Below are 20501 nucleotides of genomic sequence, written 5' to 3' on the forward strand. Positions count from 1 at the left end.
ATAAAATCTCAAATTGTCGCTTAAAACTACGGTCATTAAAATAATTTCATGAAAACTGAAACATCGAAGAATGTTCATGCTAACAACACATGCGGATTGATAAAAAAATCTCACTGCTAGGTGGATTAATCACGTTTTTAATCTAGTTATCACCGGAACCGTTCATAATTCACCTAAAACAAAATTTGGCAAGTAATGAAATGAAAACTTTACGTTTCGTTTCCGAAAGTGCCCTTAGTATCGTAAACGGCTTTTAGCCAAATCCTCAAATAACAAGGATCAATTGCTTTAACATTTCATCATGTTACGATAGTTAAACGCGTTCAGCTAAAGCATTAAATTCACATTATTTCCATTTCAATTTAACTGAACACGCGCCAACGTTGCCTCATAGCCGTAATATTTACCGTACTGTCATCGGTAAAAAAAAAAACAAGAATGACGCAAGGCCTACTGATAGCTTTGTGCGAAGGACTGGCTTACCTTATCCTATTTTCCATCCACTGTTTTGACAATTACTGCCTGTTGTGAAATGCATGAAATTTCCCATTAGTGTCTATTCTATTGGCGGGGCACCTCCGCGGCACCGAAACCATGCAATCAATATCGAAATCCCCATCAGGAACAACGATAACAGCAGGTAATTTCCTCAATGTCCCTAATGGCACAATTTTCCAGCCGCATCGGAGTGGCTTGCCATTAATATTCTTTTGACATTCCATTATATTACTCGGCGAAGCCGCCTACCAGTAAACTAGCGCGTATGTTAGAAAGTTATGTGTCGTGTGTCATGTCATGTCTGGGGAATTTTCCCAACCGGAAATCCTCACGCAACGACTGCCGTTTAACTATTCCGTATATCTGACTGAAACGATGGGAAATAGTACATACAGCGATTCACCAACAGAATGGATAGATAGCTAGTCCACCACCTTGAATAATTCATCATAATTGATTTGACATAAATTTTGAATAATTACACGAGTGCTGGTCGTCGCTTTCGCTTTTTCCACTTTTCATTTATTGCTGTAACAGCGTCGGACAGACTAGGAACTGCTCGGTGGTGTCGTTCTAGGAACTGACCTTGATATCCTTTTTTTTTCTTTCTCCCTTTTTCATTTCAGACCGTTCCAATCGATGAAAACGACGAGCCTGGGCGCAATTTGACCTCGGACCTCACCCAGCGGACTGTTACTGATACCGCAATGGAACATCATGGCCTGTACACGGATATATCGAACAGTTTCCCCAATAACGGAGTGCTGCCGAGCACAAACGTGAAATATCACCATCACCATCTGCCGCAAATCCCACCCCAGCCTCCACCACAGTCCGTCAACAACGTCAACGGACAGATCGGTAATTCGCCGGTTTATCAAACCCAGCAGCAGCAGCAGACAGGAAACTACGGCCAGCAACAGCAGAAGGTACAAAGTCAACATGTCGACTCAGACCCACTAGGTAGCGATCTGTATCAGGACGCTACCGGTCTGTTCGATGCGACCACCAATGATCTATGTAGTAACAGTAGTACATTTAGTAACAATAGTAACAACAGTAACGTTAACAACAGTAAGAGCATCGAGTTTACGTCGCGAAAGTTTGAAACCAATACAGGCGATAGTATAACGTATAATATCAACAACATCAACACGAACATTGTTAATAATATTAGCGGTAGCGGCTTAGCGACGAACGGTGTTCAGGGAATCAATCCAGGCCCGGCGGCTATCACCGGTGGTCCAACGACGGACTTCCTCGGGAATACGCAGTTCGTGACCCCCGGCGGTGGTAACGCACAGATCTCGTTCAGCAAAGAAAGTGATACGAATCCAACGATCATTAACATTAGCAATAACAATCATAATATTATGGCACCACCCTATCCGTATCCGTACCAAACAAAGATCTCCGGAATGGGTGCGTTAAACGAGTTGAACACAAAGTTCGGAGTCAACCACGGTTGGGCAGCGGGGGCCGCAGCTCACTCCACTGGAGGAGGAGGAGATTTCGGTCATGAAAACACTATCATCAGTAACTTTGAAGCAAAGAACCCCAACAAATATCACACGAATCGTGCCAGCTATCGATACCAGCAGGACTACGTTCAGCCTCCTAGCCAACAGCCCCCCCAACCTGCTACACACTATCAGCATAACTACGGTTTGTACCACCCGGACGGAGCACAGGCTACTGCGATTCCTCAACCAAATGGTCACCATGGTTACGAACCGTACCCGCACATTGTTCGCGGAAAGTATTCCTCGCTAGACGAATCAAGTCGCTACGTAGGTCGTAGCCACCAGCATCATTCCACGAGTCACTCGCAGGCTCACCATCACGATCTCGTCTACAGCGATCGATCTCGATATGCGAACAATTTTGCCGGGGGTTATGTGCCGCAAACGGCCGCTTACTATCCGACCGCTCAGCCAACCAACAAAAACATCCTGAATCCCAACGTGGAGTACTTCAACAGTGGCTATATCAAACAGATGCAATCGCTGGGACATCACGCCTCGAATCCGTATGTGTCTACGCGGCCAACTTATCCCCATCATCACCAAGGTTCCGGTTTGCACGGCTACCATCAGCCAAACTATCATTTGAGCCACCAACCTACCTACGATGATCCGTACCATCATCGAACCCGAGTTCCTACGATGCCACACATCATGAATGATCCTCACACACAGCAACCGTTCACAACCTATCCGAACCACGTCGGTAGTCACGGTTATCCACCACCACCAACGAGTCACAAGCTAACATTCAACAAAACAACCAACGATTTCTACACCCCAAACATCCATCCCAATCCCTACGGGAACCACATGGCACACCAAACGGCCCATACGAACGTTCATCACACGCCTCACTACAGCATCAAGTACACTTCGCAAACTCTAGTCCCTCCGCACAGCCAACCGAAACCGATCTCCAATTCTGTCCAGGTCTCTATCCAACATCCACAACAACAACAGCAACAACAACCATCAGTGCAAAAATCCTCCACCAGTTGTTACTACGATACACCGAATCCGATCATTGATATGAACCACCCGCTGGTCGATCTGGAAGAACAGATCAACAGTGTGAAGATCCTGAAAACCAACCGGGACGGGGTGGTGGGTTTCGAGAACAGTCACGCGCTCAACTATGACTGTCAGCAGAAGTACCTTATGAACCACTATCTGCACACGAAGCCCACTCCGGGTTCCGGCGGTTACATCTCGAACCATCCCACCAATCCTACCAACTTCGGGTACACTACCATGGAACAGTTGGGACTTGGTCCGCGTAGTTTTGCGTTGGACGAAAACCTGAAAGACAAAAATCTTCGCGATTATCTGAGCAGTTGGAATGAAACCGAAGAGGAAGATACCAGTGGAATCGCCACGGCCGCCATTGCCGGCGGTGAATCTAAGGAAACCAACAATAACCACCCAGCCCACCAGAACTTTGAATCCTGTAAATATCTGGAGGAAGCCCTCGAACAGCAGCTTCCTCCCCTGCACAGCGGTGTGATCGTTGCAAACGTGCAGAACAACGGAGGACCCCTGCCGGATATTCTGGTTGATCTCGATAAGACCAAAGAAGAACCTAAGACTGGACCCGGTACGACCGAGGTCGGCGAAAAGCTGTACATCCTGGAGAAGTACGATGTGCCACACTCGGAGCTGAACAAGTACAAACATCTGAATGTCATCAACGAGCTGCCGAAGAACGTGGTTCCCATTCACGACAGTGCAGACTCGTTGAAGTTTTTGGAGGAGATAGAATCCAACCGGGATAAGTACTACCAAATCGAGCTGGAATCGGAGGTAGTGTACGAAGAAAGGAAAAAAGACGAAGAAAAGAAGGTTGCTCAAAGTGCCGCTCCGAAGGGTTCGGTAGATGTGAAGCAAAAGGAAACCGACCCGGAACCGATTGTGATCAAAAAAGACGAAGTCAAGAAGTCTGTGATAGAAGCAGTCAAAGAGAAGGGCCCGAAAGTGCCAGAAACAAGGGAAGAGGAAGCATTCAAGGTGCCTCGGTACATGCCGAAATATCGCAAACGAAGACACTTCTATCACGATTATCCGCGGTTTCCGAAGAAAGCCCGACGATCGAGCATCGAAGACTTTTTGCATATGGATATTCCGAAACCGAAGCCGGTGGCCGTGCGGAAGAATCCGAAAAAGCTCCTAACCCTTTGTGTGGCCACGTTGAATTCACGAGTTTTTCGACGATACGCAAAGGATGACATCGCGAGGCGGAAGGAAGCAGCCGCTTTGCAGGAAGCAGCCGCTTTGAAGGAAGCAGCCGCTTTGAAGGAAGTAGCCTCTTTAAAGGAAGCAGCCGCTTTGGAGGAAGCAGAATCTACGCGTAGATCGGAAAATTGTGAACTGGATGCAATGAGCAGCGAAAAACTATCGGAAGATATCGTTGAGAAACGAATTGAAATCTCTGAACCGGTCGAGCGATTGAAGCCTACTCCCCCGGAACCATCATCGCAACAAGACTCCGAGGAATCGGAAGAGGTTGATGAAAATGAAACGGATGACCGTACGATTACCGAAACGATCAAGTCACCGGAACCCACAGAAAGTCCCGTCGATGAACACAGCGACACAACGATCGCGGTTGGAAGTGATATAACCGTAAACCTAATTCGTACAGAAAAAACGCCATCTCCGGCTTCGGTCACTGAAGAAGACCCTCTAGCGGAAACATCACAAACTTTGGCGTGCGTCGTTACCGAATCAATAGACCTCACCGAATCGGATGTCGATGATGATGATGTTTTTGAACAACAACAACCACAACAATGCGCTTCAGGAAACAACAGAGTATCCGTGATCGTCGACGATTCGAGGGCATCAAGCAGTTCATCTTCCGACGATAGTTCGTCGGATAGTTCGTCGGACAGTTCCTCGGATGAGGATACCGTTGAAGACGTTGAAGCTGAACCGTCGGAAGCTAAGCCCCAACCACAGCAAGTTGCCGTCATCCGGAAACTGGAATCGGTCCAATGTTGTGAACAACCGGAATCTACCGTAATATTCAACGTAGCAACACTACGGGATATTGCAACCGATGCATTCGAACGGTACCATTCAGTGTACGAGTGCCGGCGTGTTCCAGCTCTCCAGAAGCTCTGCTATGACTTTCTACTGGAGAGAAATCTACTCCCGCAGCCCCAGTCCCTTCAAAGCCTGTGTGAAACATTTATCTGCAACAATCGGCAGCTATTCATTATCGAAGAGGTCCGGCACCAACCGGAACGACTGCAGGACATGTGTCAAAGGGTTGTGAACGAAACCAATATCATTATCGACGTAAACAATTTCTGTATTTACGGAGACGATATTCTGTCCCAACAGGAGAAGCAAGGGGAAGGTCGAGTGTTTATAGTGGAAGAAGGTCATGGAACGATTGCCGATTTGCTGAGAGACAGCGAGGAAATGGATTCGGAGATGGCAATGATTCCGGACGAGGTTAGTGAGGAACACGAAATATTCCTAGGAACGGGCACTGACGGTGAATGCATACAGGTCGTCATGGAGAGCCAATCGCTCTCGGATAGCGAGAATGAAATCTACAAAAAAGTGGAACAGGAAATCGAAAAAATGATGACTACCAGTTCCGACGAGGAGGAAGAGGGAAAGTCGAAGAATGAATTCTACTCGTTCGTTGAAGAAGATGACTGTATTCAGTACGAGGAAGTGATTCCCGTGAACAAAGAAGCTCACCGCAGGGACAGTTTGATCCGAAATTTACAGGAAAAGTATATCGTAACCCGAGGGATGCTGCAAACTTGCAGGCTGAAACTGTTGCGAAAATATTTGTGTTACCAGCGATACATCAGAACGAAAGACCAAAGAGTACTGTCAAAACGACGATTCTTCAGCAAACGATTGGTTTGCATGCAGAAAAAGATAGCTGCAATCCGCCGGCAAACAGAGGTACTCGAGGACAGCGACAGTAACAGTTGCTCGGCGTCGAGTGTCAGCAGTTCCAGTAGCAGTAGCGGTACTAGCAATTCTTCAAGTTCCTCCAGTGCAAGAAGTTCAGTGACGGAAGAGCGGGTAACGGAAACCGAGCTGATGGAGCGATCAAGCGAAAGTCTGTCGGAAGATACGTCCAGTCATTCGGGAAGTTTCACAACCGGACGACTTCTGGAGACTAACAACAATCAACCGGAGGCCACAGATCTTGGTAACAAACCGACCACCGTAGAATCTCAACAGCTTACCAAAGAGGAGGACAGCAATAGTAGTAGCTCGGAGAGCAGAACACGGAGCCGTGCCCGTCGGGTGCAGAACATCCCGTTGTTGTTTATGAAGAAGAAGAAACTCAGTTTCGAGGAAAGCTTGCTCAACATCGAACAAATGTACAAGAAGAACGGTAGCCCGACGCCATCCACGGAGAGTTCGAATTCGGCGAACTCTTCGCCTGCAACCAGAAAACGTCGTTACTCGACCAACTGCCGTCCAAACGTAATCGTCAACGTGAACAACAACCGAGAAGCTCCGAAGAAACTTATCATACCGGCGTACAAAATCTTTAACCAATCACTAATAAACGAGGGCGCTCCGGCAGTCCCCAGAACTAGCTGTCGAACGATAAGTAGAAGTAGTAGTAGCAGCAGCAACAGTAATAGTAATTGTAACACCCGGAGCAAACTGGCGAACAGTACCCAGCGGAGCAGTGGATTGATTCGTGTGAACTACCCGAACAAACCTTCACATTCAACCAAGATCGTAGCAGGCGCCGGTGCGGCAAGTTCACGAACGCGCCTGCTGCCGATCACGAATGGCGGACCCCGGCTCGATCAGCGGGTTCCATTCGTTCGACTAGAACGTATCGATTTCGTTGAAAAGCTGGCGGAAGAGTACCACAAGCAACAGAAACAACAGCAGCAGCAACGATTCTCGAAGCTACGGCAACGGCGGAAATCGACCTTCACTTAATCGACGTCGTCGTCGTCATCGCCGTCGTTACCGTAGTTCTCGTGAAGTGTAATCGCCGCGGACGTGAATATGCCGCCGTGTGTTGCGTGTCCAACGCGCTTATCATGGGCTGTTTGTTTCCATAGTTATAGTTTTGCTGCGGCAAATTGTTGTTGTTGTCTCGTTCCCACGAACTAGTATGATATTGCAAAATCGGCATAATTCCGGGGTGGACACGGCCCAGAAGGGGGGGGGGGTCAGTGATTTTGTTCGCATTTAAGCATCCCACTATCGGTGACCGTGGAGCAGAAAATAAGCTATTTTTCCCTGCCAAGCCGAGCGGATTGATTGAGCGTGTCAATTTCGGGTGGCTGTTATTCGCACATAGTTGGCATTGAAATCGCATCATCACACATAAATGCAGCAAAAGGGGCTCTAACGCTGACTGCACGGTTGTTGCTTACCATAGTCATCGCAGCAGGCGGCGATGAACAGATACATTTTTTTCTGTCACAACGCATTTCATCAGCCATTTAGTCGCGGGCGCCGCCGAAGGGGTTTTAGATGTGGTTTTGAGTATCGGGGTACTGTCCGGCCGAGATAATGATTTTACTACACAACGAAATCGATTATCGCTAGTTCAATTTGACTACAAATTTTCCAACGCCAATTGACACTAAACGTCAAAATGCTGGTGGCAGGTCTAACATGAGTAAGCTACAGAAATCGAATCATATTTCATCAAACAGATATCACACGAATACATCGCTTATCAGTATGGAAGTATCTAGGCTATTTAGTCTGTTTTATCAACGGTGAAATAGGGCAATTAAAAACCATAGCTTTTTGTTTTTTTGCTTTCGATTACTGTTGACTAGTCGGCTTTTCCTACACGCATTTCATATCATAAACTAGGTCAATTCCTCCAATTTTTCGAATTATTGACCATGTCGAGTAGGAGAATACCATGCCTAGCCAGCGATGCCAGATCGAGCGCGCGCTGAATTTCCGTATTCTGCTAAGAACCGGGTTGGCAGTAGAGGCAAAAAATCAGTATAATTCCGTATAACTTATTTTACATTGATTACATGTTTTTTCAATATTAACTGTTGCGTTACCCAAGTAGCACGTTAAGTTGCTGTCCTGTATTTTTCTACAGATTGTGCAATTTATCAAATTAGTTTATATTACAATTGTAGTTACTGTTGTGTTATGGAAAAAGCGCCATTTTTCTGTGTTGTGCAACATATCTTTGAGTTCTTCCGTTGTCACGAACATTTATTCACAATTATTGTGCAACTGATATAAAAACTCATGCATCGATCCCATTACAAATGCAGCAATTAAATCAGCAAAAAAACAATTGTGAAACTCATGGGAACTACTACGTAATGTAAACAAGAATTGAATTGATGTTTACAAAAACATAGCAAACATAATTTCTAATGAATAATTTTCACATTTGATTTTCAATACAACTGCCCGTAACACGAAAATGGAAGTTGAAAAATATTCTGCACATAAATAAATGGTAATACTACATATTGTAGAATTGATCATTCATGTTTTAGTAAAGAGAAAATCGTCAACGAACTGCATTTTTATGGTTAAACATGTCTTCGTACACCTGAAATTTTCAAGCGCCTTTGAATGTACGTGTTTTGATTATCTGATTTATCTGATTTGATTTTTGTTTTCAAAGCCTATGTAATGCTGTATTTATGAAACTTTTATGATAATATTCTCATGTCGGTAAGTTTTACGTTCATTTCAAGCAGATAAATCTGGTACAACTTATTTACAAGTTTCGAATAGTTTTTTCTAAAAATGAAGAAAACTGCACACACTGACTTAAAATTTCATGAGGCAGTCAAGACAATGCGGACTCGGTAGCAAAATAGTTTTTACTGCGAAGTTTTCAATTCGGTTTATCAGTTTTTGCCTTGCGAAGAGCATAATTTCACTATTTTTTTCTTCACAAGAGATAAACAACCACTTCGGCATATATTAAGTCGGATACAATTATGACAGTCATTTGGAAAACTTTTGATAAGTTGAACAATTGTTTTAGTTACTTTGTTTTTACATGACGATGTGGAAATTTTGGCAGAGCTTCTATAACTACTAGTGCAACGTGGGCAAGTTGGTGATTTGCTGCACAATTGTTTTAGATATACTTAAAATTGTTCTATAGTGATTTTTTTTTCGGTATTATCGTAAAACTTAACAGGTATAAGTTGCACAACCGATTTTAATATATTTAAAAATCTTTTTGAACATATCTAACATAAAAAAACAATTCTAAAACAATTGTAGAACCTCTTGAAATTTCAATAAGTTACATTTGCTACTTGGGATATTTATGTCAGGGCGGTTTTTCATCTTTTGAACAATTTTTTTACTTAATTCGAAATAGATGGAGTTCAATCCAAAGAATAAAATGTTTACCTTTATAGCACTCTTCACCGATCTGTAAGTCTCGGATTATACTCGAGACTTTCTACAATGTTAGTGATTGTGTTTTTTTCATTTATCCGGTGTACAACTTTGCTTCCGCCGTTTTTTCCAAAGTTAAAAGCTTTATTGCGAAAAAGTGCTTACTGATGTATTATTCAAAGTATTGTCCGTCGCTAGCGACAACTTTCTCCCATCTTTCCGGCATTTTTCGGATCCCGGCTCGAAAAAAGGAGTCCTCCTTTGACGCTATCCATGAAGCAATCCATTTTTCCAACTCTTCGAAAGATTGAAAATGTAGATCAGCCAGGCCGTGTGCCATCGAACGGAATAGATGGAAGTCAGAAGGGGCGACATCTGGGGAATACGGCGGGTGCACAGTGGTTCAAAAGCTCAATTTCACGCTCTTAATTGATAACTCATACGATCGTGATTTTTGAGGTACAGTATCTTCAGAAAAGTTGCTCAGAACGATAGACGCCATCTTTTGGCAAATTTGATTTATGCGATTAATCCCCCTAAAAGTTAGATAAAAATTCTATTTTAGCTCAGGGCCAACATAAGGGCTAAGTTACTTCGACAAAGTTGTGCAGAAAGTTATTTCAAACAAGTTTGCTGAAGCTACTATTCACGTAACTTGAGTGTAATTCAAGATATAATGTATTTTCTGAAAAGGGTGTCAAAAAACCAGTTTTTGTAAGAAAACATATATATTTTCAATTTATATGAGTTGTTATACAAAGTTTTTTATCTTTAAAAACTACACATCTTTCTGGAACATACTATACTGCTATTATTTCAGTTTAATGAAATAGAGCAATTTTTCATGTTTTTTCAATATAATTCTAACTTGTCTATTATCAAAAGGCACAGGAAGGTGCAGATGGAACTACTTACATATTAAACTACTTCAAAAGAGCTTTCATACCGTGGTTGAATTACTCGTCTGCAGGCGAGATATGTTCATTTCAAATATCCTTGTCCGTGACATTTGCAATGATAAGGTTCATTGTATATCAGATCAGATTTCAGTATATATTCGTTACCATGGAAACTTTCACAATAAAAGGTTTTTATGGACATCGAAGTCTACAAATAGAAAAGTTCAGTAATAATTACAGACGGTTTTTTGAAAGTGAGATAAGAAACCACGACTTTCAAAAAAGACAATCATCATGTCTCTGCGGATAAATATCCTCTATTCATCAATTAAAGTAGATATTGATAAACGCTTGCTATATTGTACTGTTCATAATGATTAGGAAGTTTCTTTTATACAGATGTCGGGAGATGTTATACACGCGAGCAATCCTGATCACTTACGAATCGGGATCCCATGAATTGGTAATTAGTTTCATTGGATCCTTTGGTTACAAATATTCGTGTATGGCCAAAATAGTCCAAGAAGAATCTGTCGAACGATGCTAAGAGTCTTTAGCTGGTTAAGAACATTGCCAGCTATCATAAAAAATACAGATTACTAAAAAATGAGTTTTGATCATACTTTTCTCTACCAGAAGATGACATAACTTAATTCGATTTGATGATGACTTTTTTAAAAGTCGTGACAAAACAGTTACTGAACTATTCAATTTATAGACTTCAATGTGCACAAAAAAATATTTTGTGACAAGTACCATAGTAATGAATATATACTGAAATCTGATCTGAAATACAATGAACCTAATCATTGCAAATGTCAAAGACAAGGACAGCTACCTATCGAAAAACGGCGGAAGCAAAGTTGTACACCTGATATTTATTCAAATAAAATCCAAGAGAAAGAATTTTTTATTGATGATAAAAGAAAGTATATATGATGTTAAGTTTGATTCCTAAGAAAGCAATATAATTGCAAAAGGAAAATAACGAAAAACATCAAAATATATCGTAAAAAGAAATTTATTTAACATTTAACAGGACAAGTGCATTATCAGAAAATTTAGTCAATAAATGTCATTGTTCATGTGGGGTAAAAGAGGCATAACATTAATTTGAGATAGCGATTTGTTTTTTACCATTTCCTTTCCGTGCAAAATCCCTGTAAGGAGTTCGTTTTCCATTCCATTGTGAGTTTTTGTTTTATTTAAGTTGATGGTCGAAAAAAGTCGCTCCACATCCAGCTGACGTGTGAGGCAGCACCTCAACACGGTGGATGATGTCCAAGATGAGGGGGAATTCCGGTGAACCATCTGCCCGCACCTCTGTTTTGACTTTTTTCCAGATAGTGTTCACCTTCTGCGTCGCATTTGTGTCGGAACATGTCTTTGAATCTTCTGAATTCGTCATGAACCGCTACCGTGCTGTTATTGAAAAAGTTGGCCACTAAATTAATATGTTTTTCATATCATTCAAGTTAACCGGGTCGACAAAACTCAGTTGTCTGATCAATTTGACGCTCATTTCTCTAAATGGAATTTTTGTATATGATTGATCCAAGAACACCACCATGAAATTTCGACAATTCGAGCGAAATCTGTAGTGACTATAGGTCCTAAATCCAAGTTTCGAAGCGGCTCCATAATTTTTCGTTTTCCTTACTCAAAGAGAAGTCCAGCTCTTCAATGTCGGTTCGATCCACATAGTCTTCTTTTAGACACATCCGTGCGATAGTTTTGAACAAATGCTCCAATTTCCCATGCAGTTATTGAATTCTTGGCTCCTCCGATTGAAACAATTTTTTTTTTTCATTAATGATGGGTATGTGATTGAAAAATTCGAGATACAGTTTTGTCCACAAAACCTTCATTTTTTTCAAAAATTGCTGTGGCACTCCCAGTTTTTTCACGGGCTTTGGAATTTTCCATCGCAGACTGCGCCTTGAAAACATTGTACAGTCCATCATACTGTTCAAGGCAACGAGCTACTGTCGACTGTAATGACAGCCATCGAACCTTTTTTGTACTGGAGCAGTTGGTGATCCGGTAGATCTAGCGTCATTTGAATTTCCTGAAGTGATTTCAGCCGATTCGGACTATGTGTCGCTAAAAACTGGTCACGAACTTCTCCCTTAGGAGTTCCGGAACGCACACAGAAAACCAGCTGCTTCTGAACAGAGACATCGGTTGATTCGTCCGTCATGATGACGGAAACATAATTTTCCTGTAATGTTTTTATCAACCGATCTAACGTGCACGCCCCAATAACATGCTTCACAATGGCAGTACTTTTAGTACGACCACACGAAATTTGACTTTGCACTGACTTGTCAATGTCGATAGTTCGCAAAAGCTCTGCCGAATCGTCGCTGACCGCCATTGGCAAATTATTTTTCACTAGAAAAAGTGTCGCAAGAGCCTCAACTTTTCGTGCCCGTGTTTTCGTTTCAGACGTGTTCTAGCAAATGTCGAATAAGTTCTTCGACGACTGTACTGATTTGGCAACTTGGACGTGCTTCGAAGTACTTCCATGCTTCCGATCTTCGCGGCAAAAAGTACAATGAAAGTGGTACTCACCTGTTAAAAATTGTATAATAATTATATTTTCTTCTCTTTATATTGAAAATGTAACTAAGTGAATATATTTATTAAATTCACTTAATGTCGATTTTCTTACCCATTTAAATTCGATGCACCAGTCGGCTTTGAATTTTTGTAGCACACTACAATTCAAAAACTACAAATTACTATAACTTTCGGAAATATGAAATTGGCTGGTAAAAGTCACGTAATGATAGAATTTGTTTTGTAACAAAAAAACGATGACTTACCTCGTTTTCGTATTCGGTCGCTGTTTGATACGAGCTCCTTTGTCACGAGACTGTTTCTTTTTTTCAATCATGTTTCGCCTGGTAAAAAGTAACATTTTTTTTTGGTAAAATATGTTGCACTGTGAGTGGGAGTATTTAGGAAATTAAAAGATTCAGCATACCTTTTTTTCTGCACCACTTGATTTCTCATCATCTGTATATTCCGATTCGTCACTAACCATGTTTTGTTTTTGTTGACGTTCACTTCCCAAGCAACATTCACATAAACTGTATAATGCTACCAGAGATGCCAGGTAAAAATTTCAAATATCTTCAGACAGGGTTGCAAAAGTCAGTAAATCCTGATCTGCAGTCAACAAGTGTTTGTATGTGACATTAATTTTTCTATAAAGTATGATACACTAAACTGACTTGGCGAGCAAAAAAGGCGCGGCAATTTCAAAAGTCTGTAAATTTCGACGAAAGTCAGCGAAAAATGACTGCTGCACAATATACGAAATCTGCAGATTTACAGACAAATCTGCTGATCTGGCATCTCTGAATGCTACAGATGTTGGGTGCGTTCTGATAGTTCAACAGTTTCATAGATCAACTGAATTCAGCATGCGCAGGTTTTCAATTATTTAACCCAGTGAAATTTGTTGGCTAGAGATGGTCCGATTGTCGAATAAATTGAGCATGATCCTCTATCATCATATAATGAAGCAGGAAAAATTTTCCGTAATACTGCTCATATTGGGAGAAAAACCCGACTTTCTTAAAAATCTGTATAAAATCAGTATTTTTAGTAATATCCGTATAAAATTCAGTAGATTTTGCCAACGTGATGCCTACAGAGTAAGTGTTTTTCATTTTTGCCACTCCAGACACGTTATAGTATACGATTCTAGAACAACACCAGGTTGAAAGCAGTGCGTACATCGAAAACGTTCCAATCCTACACTGAGGTAAAATGATCAGCGAAAGTCATAGGAACGAATTGTGACTTTCAGGCACAAGAATCCTGAAGGTATTCGATAAGTTAAGTTTAATAAGTCCTATGTTATATAGTGGGCAAATTCTTCAGGACTTCTACTTCAGATATTCTAAAACAGTCTTATGAAAATTGATTGGACGCGGTTTCGCTTTAGATGGTCTATGTGCGAGGTTCAATTTTGGCACACTCTCTCACAACATATCGGCCTGCATTTCACGAATGTTGCCACCGGCCTATAATCAACACCAAACAGTAACTTATTTGGCATGCATTGGTAGCTCTTGTAATGCTTCTGGCATAATCTGTAATGCTTCACTTCAGAATCTTCCTCCAACTTTAAGGGGGCAGTAAGGGTTAGTTTGAATCAAATAATACTTTTTTTTTGATTTTTTACGATGAAACAGCTTAAGCAAATTTATTCAAACTTTTTTTACCTTATAAAGCATCATTTAGAGAATATTGATACTGAAAAATAAGGCGGTAACAGAGCGTTCCCCAAAACCCTCTTTTGGGAATCACGTTGCGCGGTGAACACGATAACTCGGCGTAGAATTATCTGAATTAATTTACTTAAAGTTCGAGTTATTTCTCCCCCCTCCGTCGCTCTCAAGTTATTATCAGGTGTACTACTTTGCTCCCGCCGTTTTTTCCAAAATTAAAAGCTTTATTGCGAAAAAGTGCTTACAGATGTATTATTCAAAGTATTGCCCGTCGCTATCGACAACTTTCTTCCATCTTTCCGGCAATTTTCGGATCCCGGCTCGAAAAACGGGAGTCCACTTTTGACGCTATCCATAAAGCAATCCATTTTTCCAACTCTTCGAAGGATTGAAAATGTTGATCTACCAGGCCGTGTGCCATCGAACGGAATAGGTGGAAGTCAGTCTATTTGAAATAAGTTCGGTGTGTTGAGATTCATAAAATAAATATCGTTGTTAAAATATAAACAGTATTGTATATTGACATGTAATATCATTAAGGCTGGGAAAACCACCGATCACTGCTGATTTCAAGTGATCTTAACCAAGGAATAAATTATCATTACGAAATCAGAACTGATCTGATCTGTAAGTGATTTTGATTTTTGTATGATCATGATCATGTCAAGTCGAGATCAGTAAAGATCTAAATTCTAAAAAGATACTTCTGATTCGATCGGAAATGATTGATGTAGAAAAACGTTTTTAATCAGCAAAAGTGCCCGGAGGGGCGAGTAAATTAGCGAAATTATTAAAATTACTTAAAATGAGTATTGAAAGATGAAGCCTTCAAACGGTTGAACTGAAGTTATGCACTGATAATTTTAGTCAATTTATATGAGCTTGGGTGCATCAACCGCTGGGAATTGAATTTTTTTCGACGGCAATTCAAACGCCCCATTCAATCGCAGCGCGTTCTGTGTGTTTGAAACCCTTCGCTCCTGTTACTTTTATAAATTAAATTCATGTCAAAAAGCGTTTTATTGCTAATGCATGAACATCATCACCGGTATCAAACAGCTGGAAGTAAAACAGTCTGCTGGAAGTAAATCAATGATCGAGTTTGAAGCATAAAATTTTTGCGCAACCTGAAAGATTACGAGATGACAATTCATTAACATTTTGTAATTTGTCACCAAATCATTTTTATCTTAAACAAGGTTAACTTTATCACAACACCGCTGTTAGATAAACACTTATCATAAATTTCTCAAATCGAATGAACACAATTTCACCAAACGCTTCAACCATCGATGTTGTTTTCATTGACATTTTGAAGCGACGGGAAAAGATTTAAACTAAAAAAGTTGTTGATTTTGCATTGCGATTATTGTTTTGCTTTCAACTGTCTCCGGCATTTGACAGCATTCAAAACAACATATTTTTCAACTACTTGAATATATGCAAATCAAAAACCATATTGGTTGAATCAAAAAGAAATTAGTTAAATCAACTATCGCAAAAATCAAAAACTATGATATCGCAATTTTATGATCGAAGGGTTCTCCGTGCAGGTACTTTTTGACCACTTTTGCGACGTGAGGCCGAGCATTGTCGTGTTGGAGGATGACTTTGTCATGTCGCTTTTGATATTGCGGCCGCTTTTCTTTTAGCGCGCGACTAAGGCGCAACAGTTGCGTTCGGTAACGATCTCCTGTGATGGTTTCACCCGGTTTTAAGAGCTCGTAGTAAATCACACCAAACTGAACCCAGCAAATACAAATCATTACCTTGGTGCCGTGAATATTCGGTGTTGCCCGGACTTTCCCCATGATTTTCTGCGTTTAGGATTATCGTACCGAACCCACTTTTCATCACCGGTTACGATTCGATGTAAAAACCGATCTTGATTTCATCATTTTCCGTCATCTGCTCATCAATCCCGTTCCGAAAATATCCACATTGTAAGGGTTTTTAGGAATATTGATAAACCGGAAATCGCCATCTTGGATTTTGAACCGACCCCAAACATCATTTTCTTGCACCCACTTATCACATCCGTTCCGAAAATGGCCATGTGATTGGGGGTTTCCACATTCATTACACAAAACTTTTTTTACGAGCTACCTCCATTTACGAACCCCCGTTTAGTTCGTAAATGGAGGTTTCGGTGTAATATGTTTCGATTCTTTCCGCTTTTTCGCAATTCTTGTTTACAGGGTCCGGCACTCGAAGTGTAACCAATTAAAAAGGCCATAAATTACGTTTGGAAAATTACTTTTACTTAATTCAAAGTACAAAATGTGTAAAAATAATACAAAATTTAGATTCAATTCACTTTTGCTCGATATGACCACCTTTTGCCTTGACTATGGCCTTGAGACGGTCAAAAAACGAATCGCAAGCTGCCCGAATGTGACTTGCAGGTATGTATTTTGGCCCACTCGCGTACAATAACTTTTTTCAGCGCCTCGAGACTGGTGTATCTTTTAGTTCGGACTTTGCTCTCCAAAATGGCCCAAAGAGAATAATCCATTGGATTCGCATCTGGTGAATTCGAGAGCCATTGTGTGGACGTGATGAAGTTCGGAACGTTGTTTTTCAGCCATTCTTGGTTCACTCGAGCTTTGTGTCCTGCTGAAACGTCCATGATCTGCCACCGAAATGTTTGTATGCCCACGGCTTCAAAGCAACCTTCAGAATACTTTCCCGATAATATGTCGCATTTACCTTGACGCCAGGCTCGATGAAAACGATTGGAGAGCGCCCATCTGCGGTTACAGCGGCCCAAACCATTATCTGTTGCGGGTGCTGCCTCCTGGTGGCCAATCGATGACTCAAATTCTCGTATGAACGGTCGGTCAAGTAAACCCTATCGTTTTGAGAGTTTACGAATTGCTCAATTGGAAAAATTTTCTCGTCAGAAAATACAATGTTCGGAAATTGACCGCTTTCGGCCAAACGAAGCAACTCCTTCGCTCTCTCAAGTCAAGATTTTTTATTCGCGTTCACTTTTGGCAAAATGCTTTCTTGCGCTTGTAAACAATACAACTCCGAACTGTCATTTAGCAAATTTCTAGAGAGCTTTATTCCTTGAATTAGACTCTTAAATGAACAAAAATCACATAACAGTGTTAATTGTTTGCACTATTCCATATCGGATAGTTCAGGTTCCAAGTTGAACTTTTTGCTTGTTAAAATTGGTATTTTATGCAGTTGCAGTTGAACCAAAAATAATCACAAAAACAAGAAACAACTGTCACAAATAACACACACACACACATGTAACGGATCTAAAACTAAGCAACCCGACATCATACCACCGTTTGGTTTCTATCGCAAAAACTCGGGTCATAGATTGCTATGGTTTCAAATTTTCATTCAAAAGAAACGCCGGAACATCGCGGCACGAATGATATCTCTTCAATTGCTTCAGAAAGTAGGCCATTGATAGACAAATATTGCGCGGCCTGTCGATAATTCATCACGAATGGCAACGGTGTGTTGTTTTTTGGGCGGGAAACCAAACAAAATTCCGGTTACGCCAGGTGATAATTTTCAATTTACTTTTCATCGCAACTAAGTGATTTGAATCTCGGGATATCTGTTGGCATAAAAATTCTACACAATCAGAAAATTAAAGTGCTTTTCAAATTATTCCGCATTTCAAGGGAATTGTGAAAAAGGTGCACTTCTGTCTTTAAAATAACATTTCCACCTATGCGCACTATCAGCTGTTCAAAACAACCACCGGCGGCATTCCGTACTCAAAACCACAAAGCCCACGTGCCCAAACACCAAACATCACACTTCTGTTACCCACCCAACAATTTCCACATTGGAAACCGCGCCACCCGTCGTTCCTTTGTTTTGCTGGCAAGCCAGCCGTATCGGTTGAAGCTCGTTTCCAATGCAAAAAAAAGCTCATACAGACGAAGCCGCCTACTTCGGTTCGAGCAGTGGAAGAGGCGTTACATTTGCACTCACGTCTCACTCAAACATTGCCGAAGCGTTACCTATCATGCCGGTTTGTGTCTCCGGAAACCTACACCGTTCGTGCGTGCCGACCCGTCAACTGAAGATTTTTCAGAACAAGCTAACGATCTAAAGCTAAATCTATTATTTTGAAAGTATGTGTTTTTTACTAGTCCGTAAGTGAGAAAAATAAGGTTTGGAAAACGTCACGATTTCACGTATATATATAGAGATATGAACATTCTGTCGATTGATTACAAGGTTTTTCTACGTTCAGAAGAATGTTTGTACATCAAAACGGTTCACTAGCATTACTTTTCATCTAGTCAGTAGAGGAATTCATGTGTTTTTTTTTGTTTCGCGAAGGAGATCCAACGATTTCGTTTTTTCAAGCTGTGGTGTTTTAATTAATAAGCTAAACTAGAATTAAGAGGCATCCGTTGCTAACAAATGTTTTTCTTTTTCTTTTTTTGTTTTTGGAAATCACAACCACAAAAGATAAATGAAAGCATTCCTCGATTTTAAGCAAACTAGGAAATAAGTTCTTTTTTTATGTGTTATGGAAGTTTGGATACACACCTTTTAACCAAGAACTAGTTGTAACTCATCGCCACAGAAAAAAAAAACTGTAGAATTGTAGAAGTGTTACTTTTGTTTTCTTCTCCGGAATGGATGTTTTTATTTTTTTCTGTTGCTCTAAACCTAGAAGTGTTTGGCGCAAAGTTATAATCGATCACAAAAGCCTGAAGAAAAGAACCATCAAACAAAACAAAACAAAACAAAAAAAACGCAGCGTAGTGCCTTGAACGCCATCAGAGTTTGATAGCGACTAACTGATTCGTCGATATTATCGCGTCGAAATTCAAACTTGCATGGAATACGCGTGAGAATGTACAAGTATGAATAGCTTTTACAATGGTGTAATTTCGATATTGACGTATATACAGCGACTTTTTACCGGTGAAAAGGAAATATTTTTTTCGCTTTTGACAGAAAACAGAAGAAAAATCAGCGATGGCATTTATCAGAGAAATAATTCACAGAGCCATCAGTACACTTATACGAAAAAGAATGGTTGATATTTTGACTGTACATTCACGACCAAAACAAAACCAGATGAACTGGTTTCAAACCCGTAGTGAAAAGATAACATTAGCCAATTTATACTTACATGGATGCTACAAGTGGTCTCACGATGTGAGCCGTGAAGAACCGTATCTATTTTTATCGTCTATGGTAAAACTATTGTTTGAGAAAAATGAAGTACCAAATAAAGGTTTTCTTTTATGAATGTTGGTTGAATAAGAAAAGGAAACTGATCTCTGAAAGAAAATGTCCGATTTTTATTTAACATCATAACACATTTCACATTAAAAAGCTGACACTTAAAAGCACAGCCGAAAGCCATAACATCTTCCATGGTACTTTGACATTTTTAGCAGCTGCCGTCAAAAATGCAGCCCTTTCACCAGATCCCTCATCATCATCATCTTCTACAATGTCACGGCTTTCGGTTACGTTCGACGCCACGCTGCTCGGATCCTTCGAAATCTCAACGCTTGGCTGTAACTGACGTAGAATGTCATCAAACAGAAGCGAACCAGTCATTCTCCGTTCACGAGTTCGCTCCGAAGGTGTAGTTGTTTCATCGTTGCTGCTGCTGCTATTGTTCTTGTCATCCAACATGCCGACCACAGCGTCAGTACCAGTATCAGTAGGCGCTGACGATTTGCGCCCATCGAGAAACGGTCGCAGTAGCTTTGTCAAACTCACGATACCGTAATCGACTGCTCGCCTGGTGAGCCGTTCAAAGTCACGGCCATCTTCGATCGACCGTGCAGAGGGAGTACCCGTGCTGAAGAAATTCACTATATTGCTGAGCCATAGGATTGGCCGAATTCTTGGGGGTTGTTCCTCTTGGGTTTGAATTTGCGCAACACTGACCACTAGCAACCACACCACCAGTAACACATTTCGTACCATGTTGACGACGGAAAGGTCTTGCTGCGGTGGACACCAAACCAGCACTAACT

General features: G+C 41.1%; 1 protein-coding gene across 2 annotated transcripts in view; it reads left to right on the forward strand.

The window, feature by feature from the left end:
• LOC131431833 (uncharacterized) overlaps nucleotides 1–19759 on the forward strand; it is a 176012-nt gene extending 156253 nt beyond the window's left edge. For both annotated transcript variants that reach the window (XM_058597736.1, XM_058597737.1), the window contains exon 3: nucleotides 1125–19759. In XM_058597736.1, the coding sequence (XP_058453719.1) occupies nucleotides 1206–6956 (5751 nt within the window). In that variant the 5' untranslated portion in view covers nucleotides 1125–1205 and the 3' untranslated portion in view covers nucleotides 6957–19759. The remainder of the gene's footprint in view (nucleotides 1–1124) is intronic.
• The last annotated feature ends 742 nt before the right edge of the window (nucleotides 19760–20501 follow it).

Source organism: Malaya genurostris, chromosome 2 (assembly GCF_030247185.1).
Source record: "Malaya genurostris strain Urasoe2022 chromosome 2, Malgen_1.1, whole genome shotgun sequence".
NCBI classification, from domain to species: domain Eukaryota; kingdom Metazoa; phylum Arthropoda; class Insecta; order Diptera; family Culicidae; genus Malaya; species Malaya genurostris.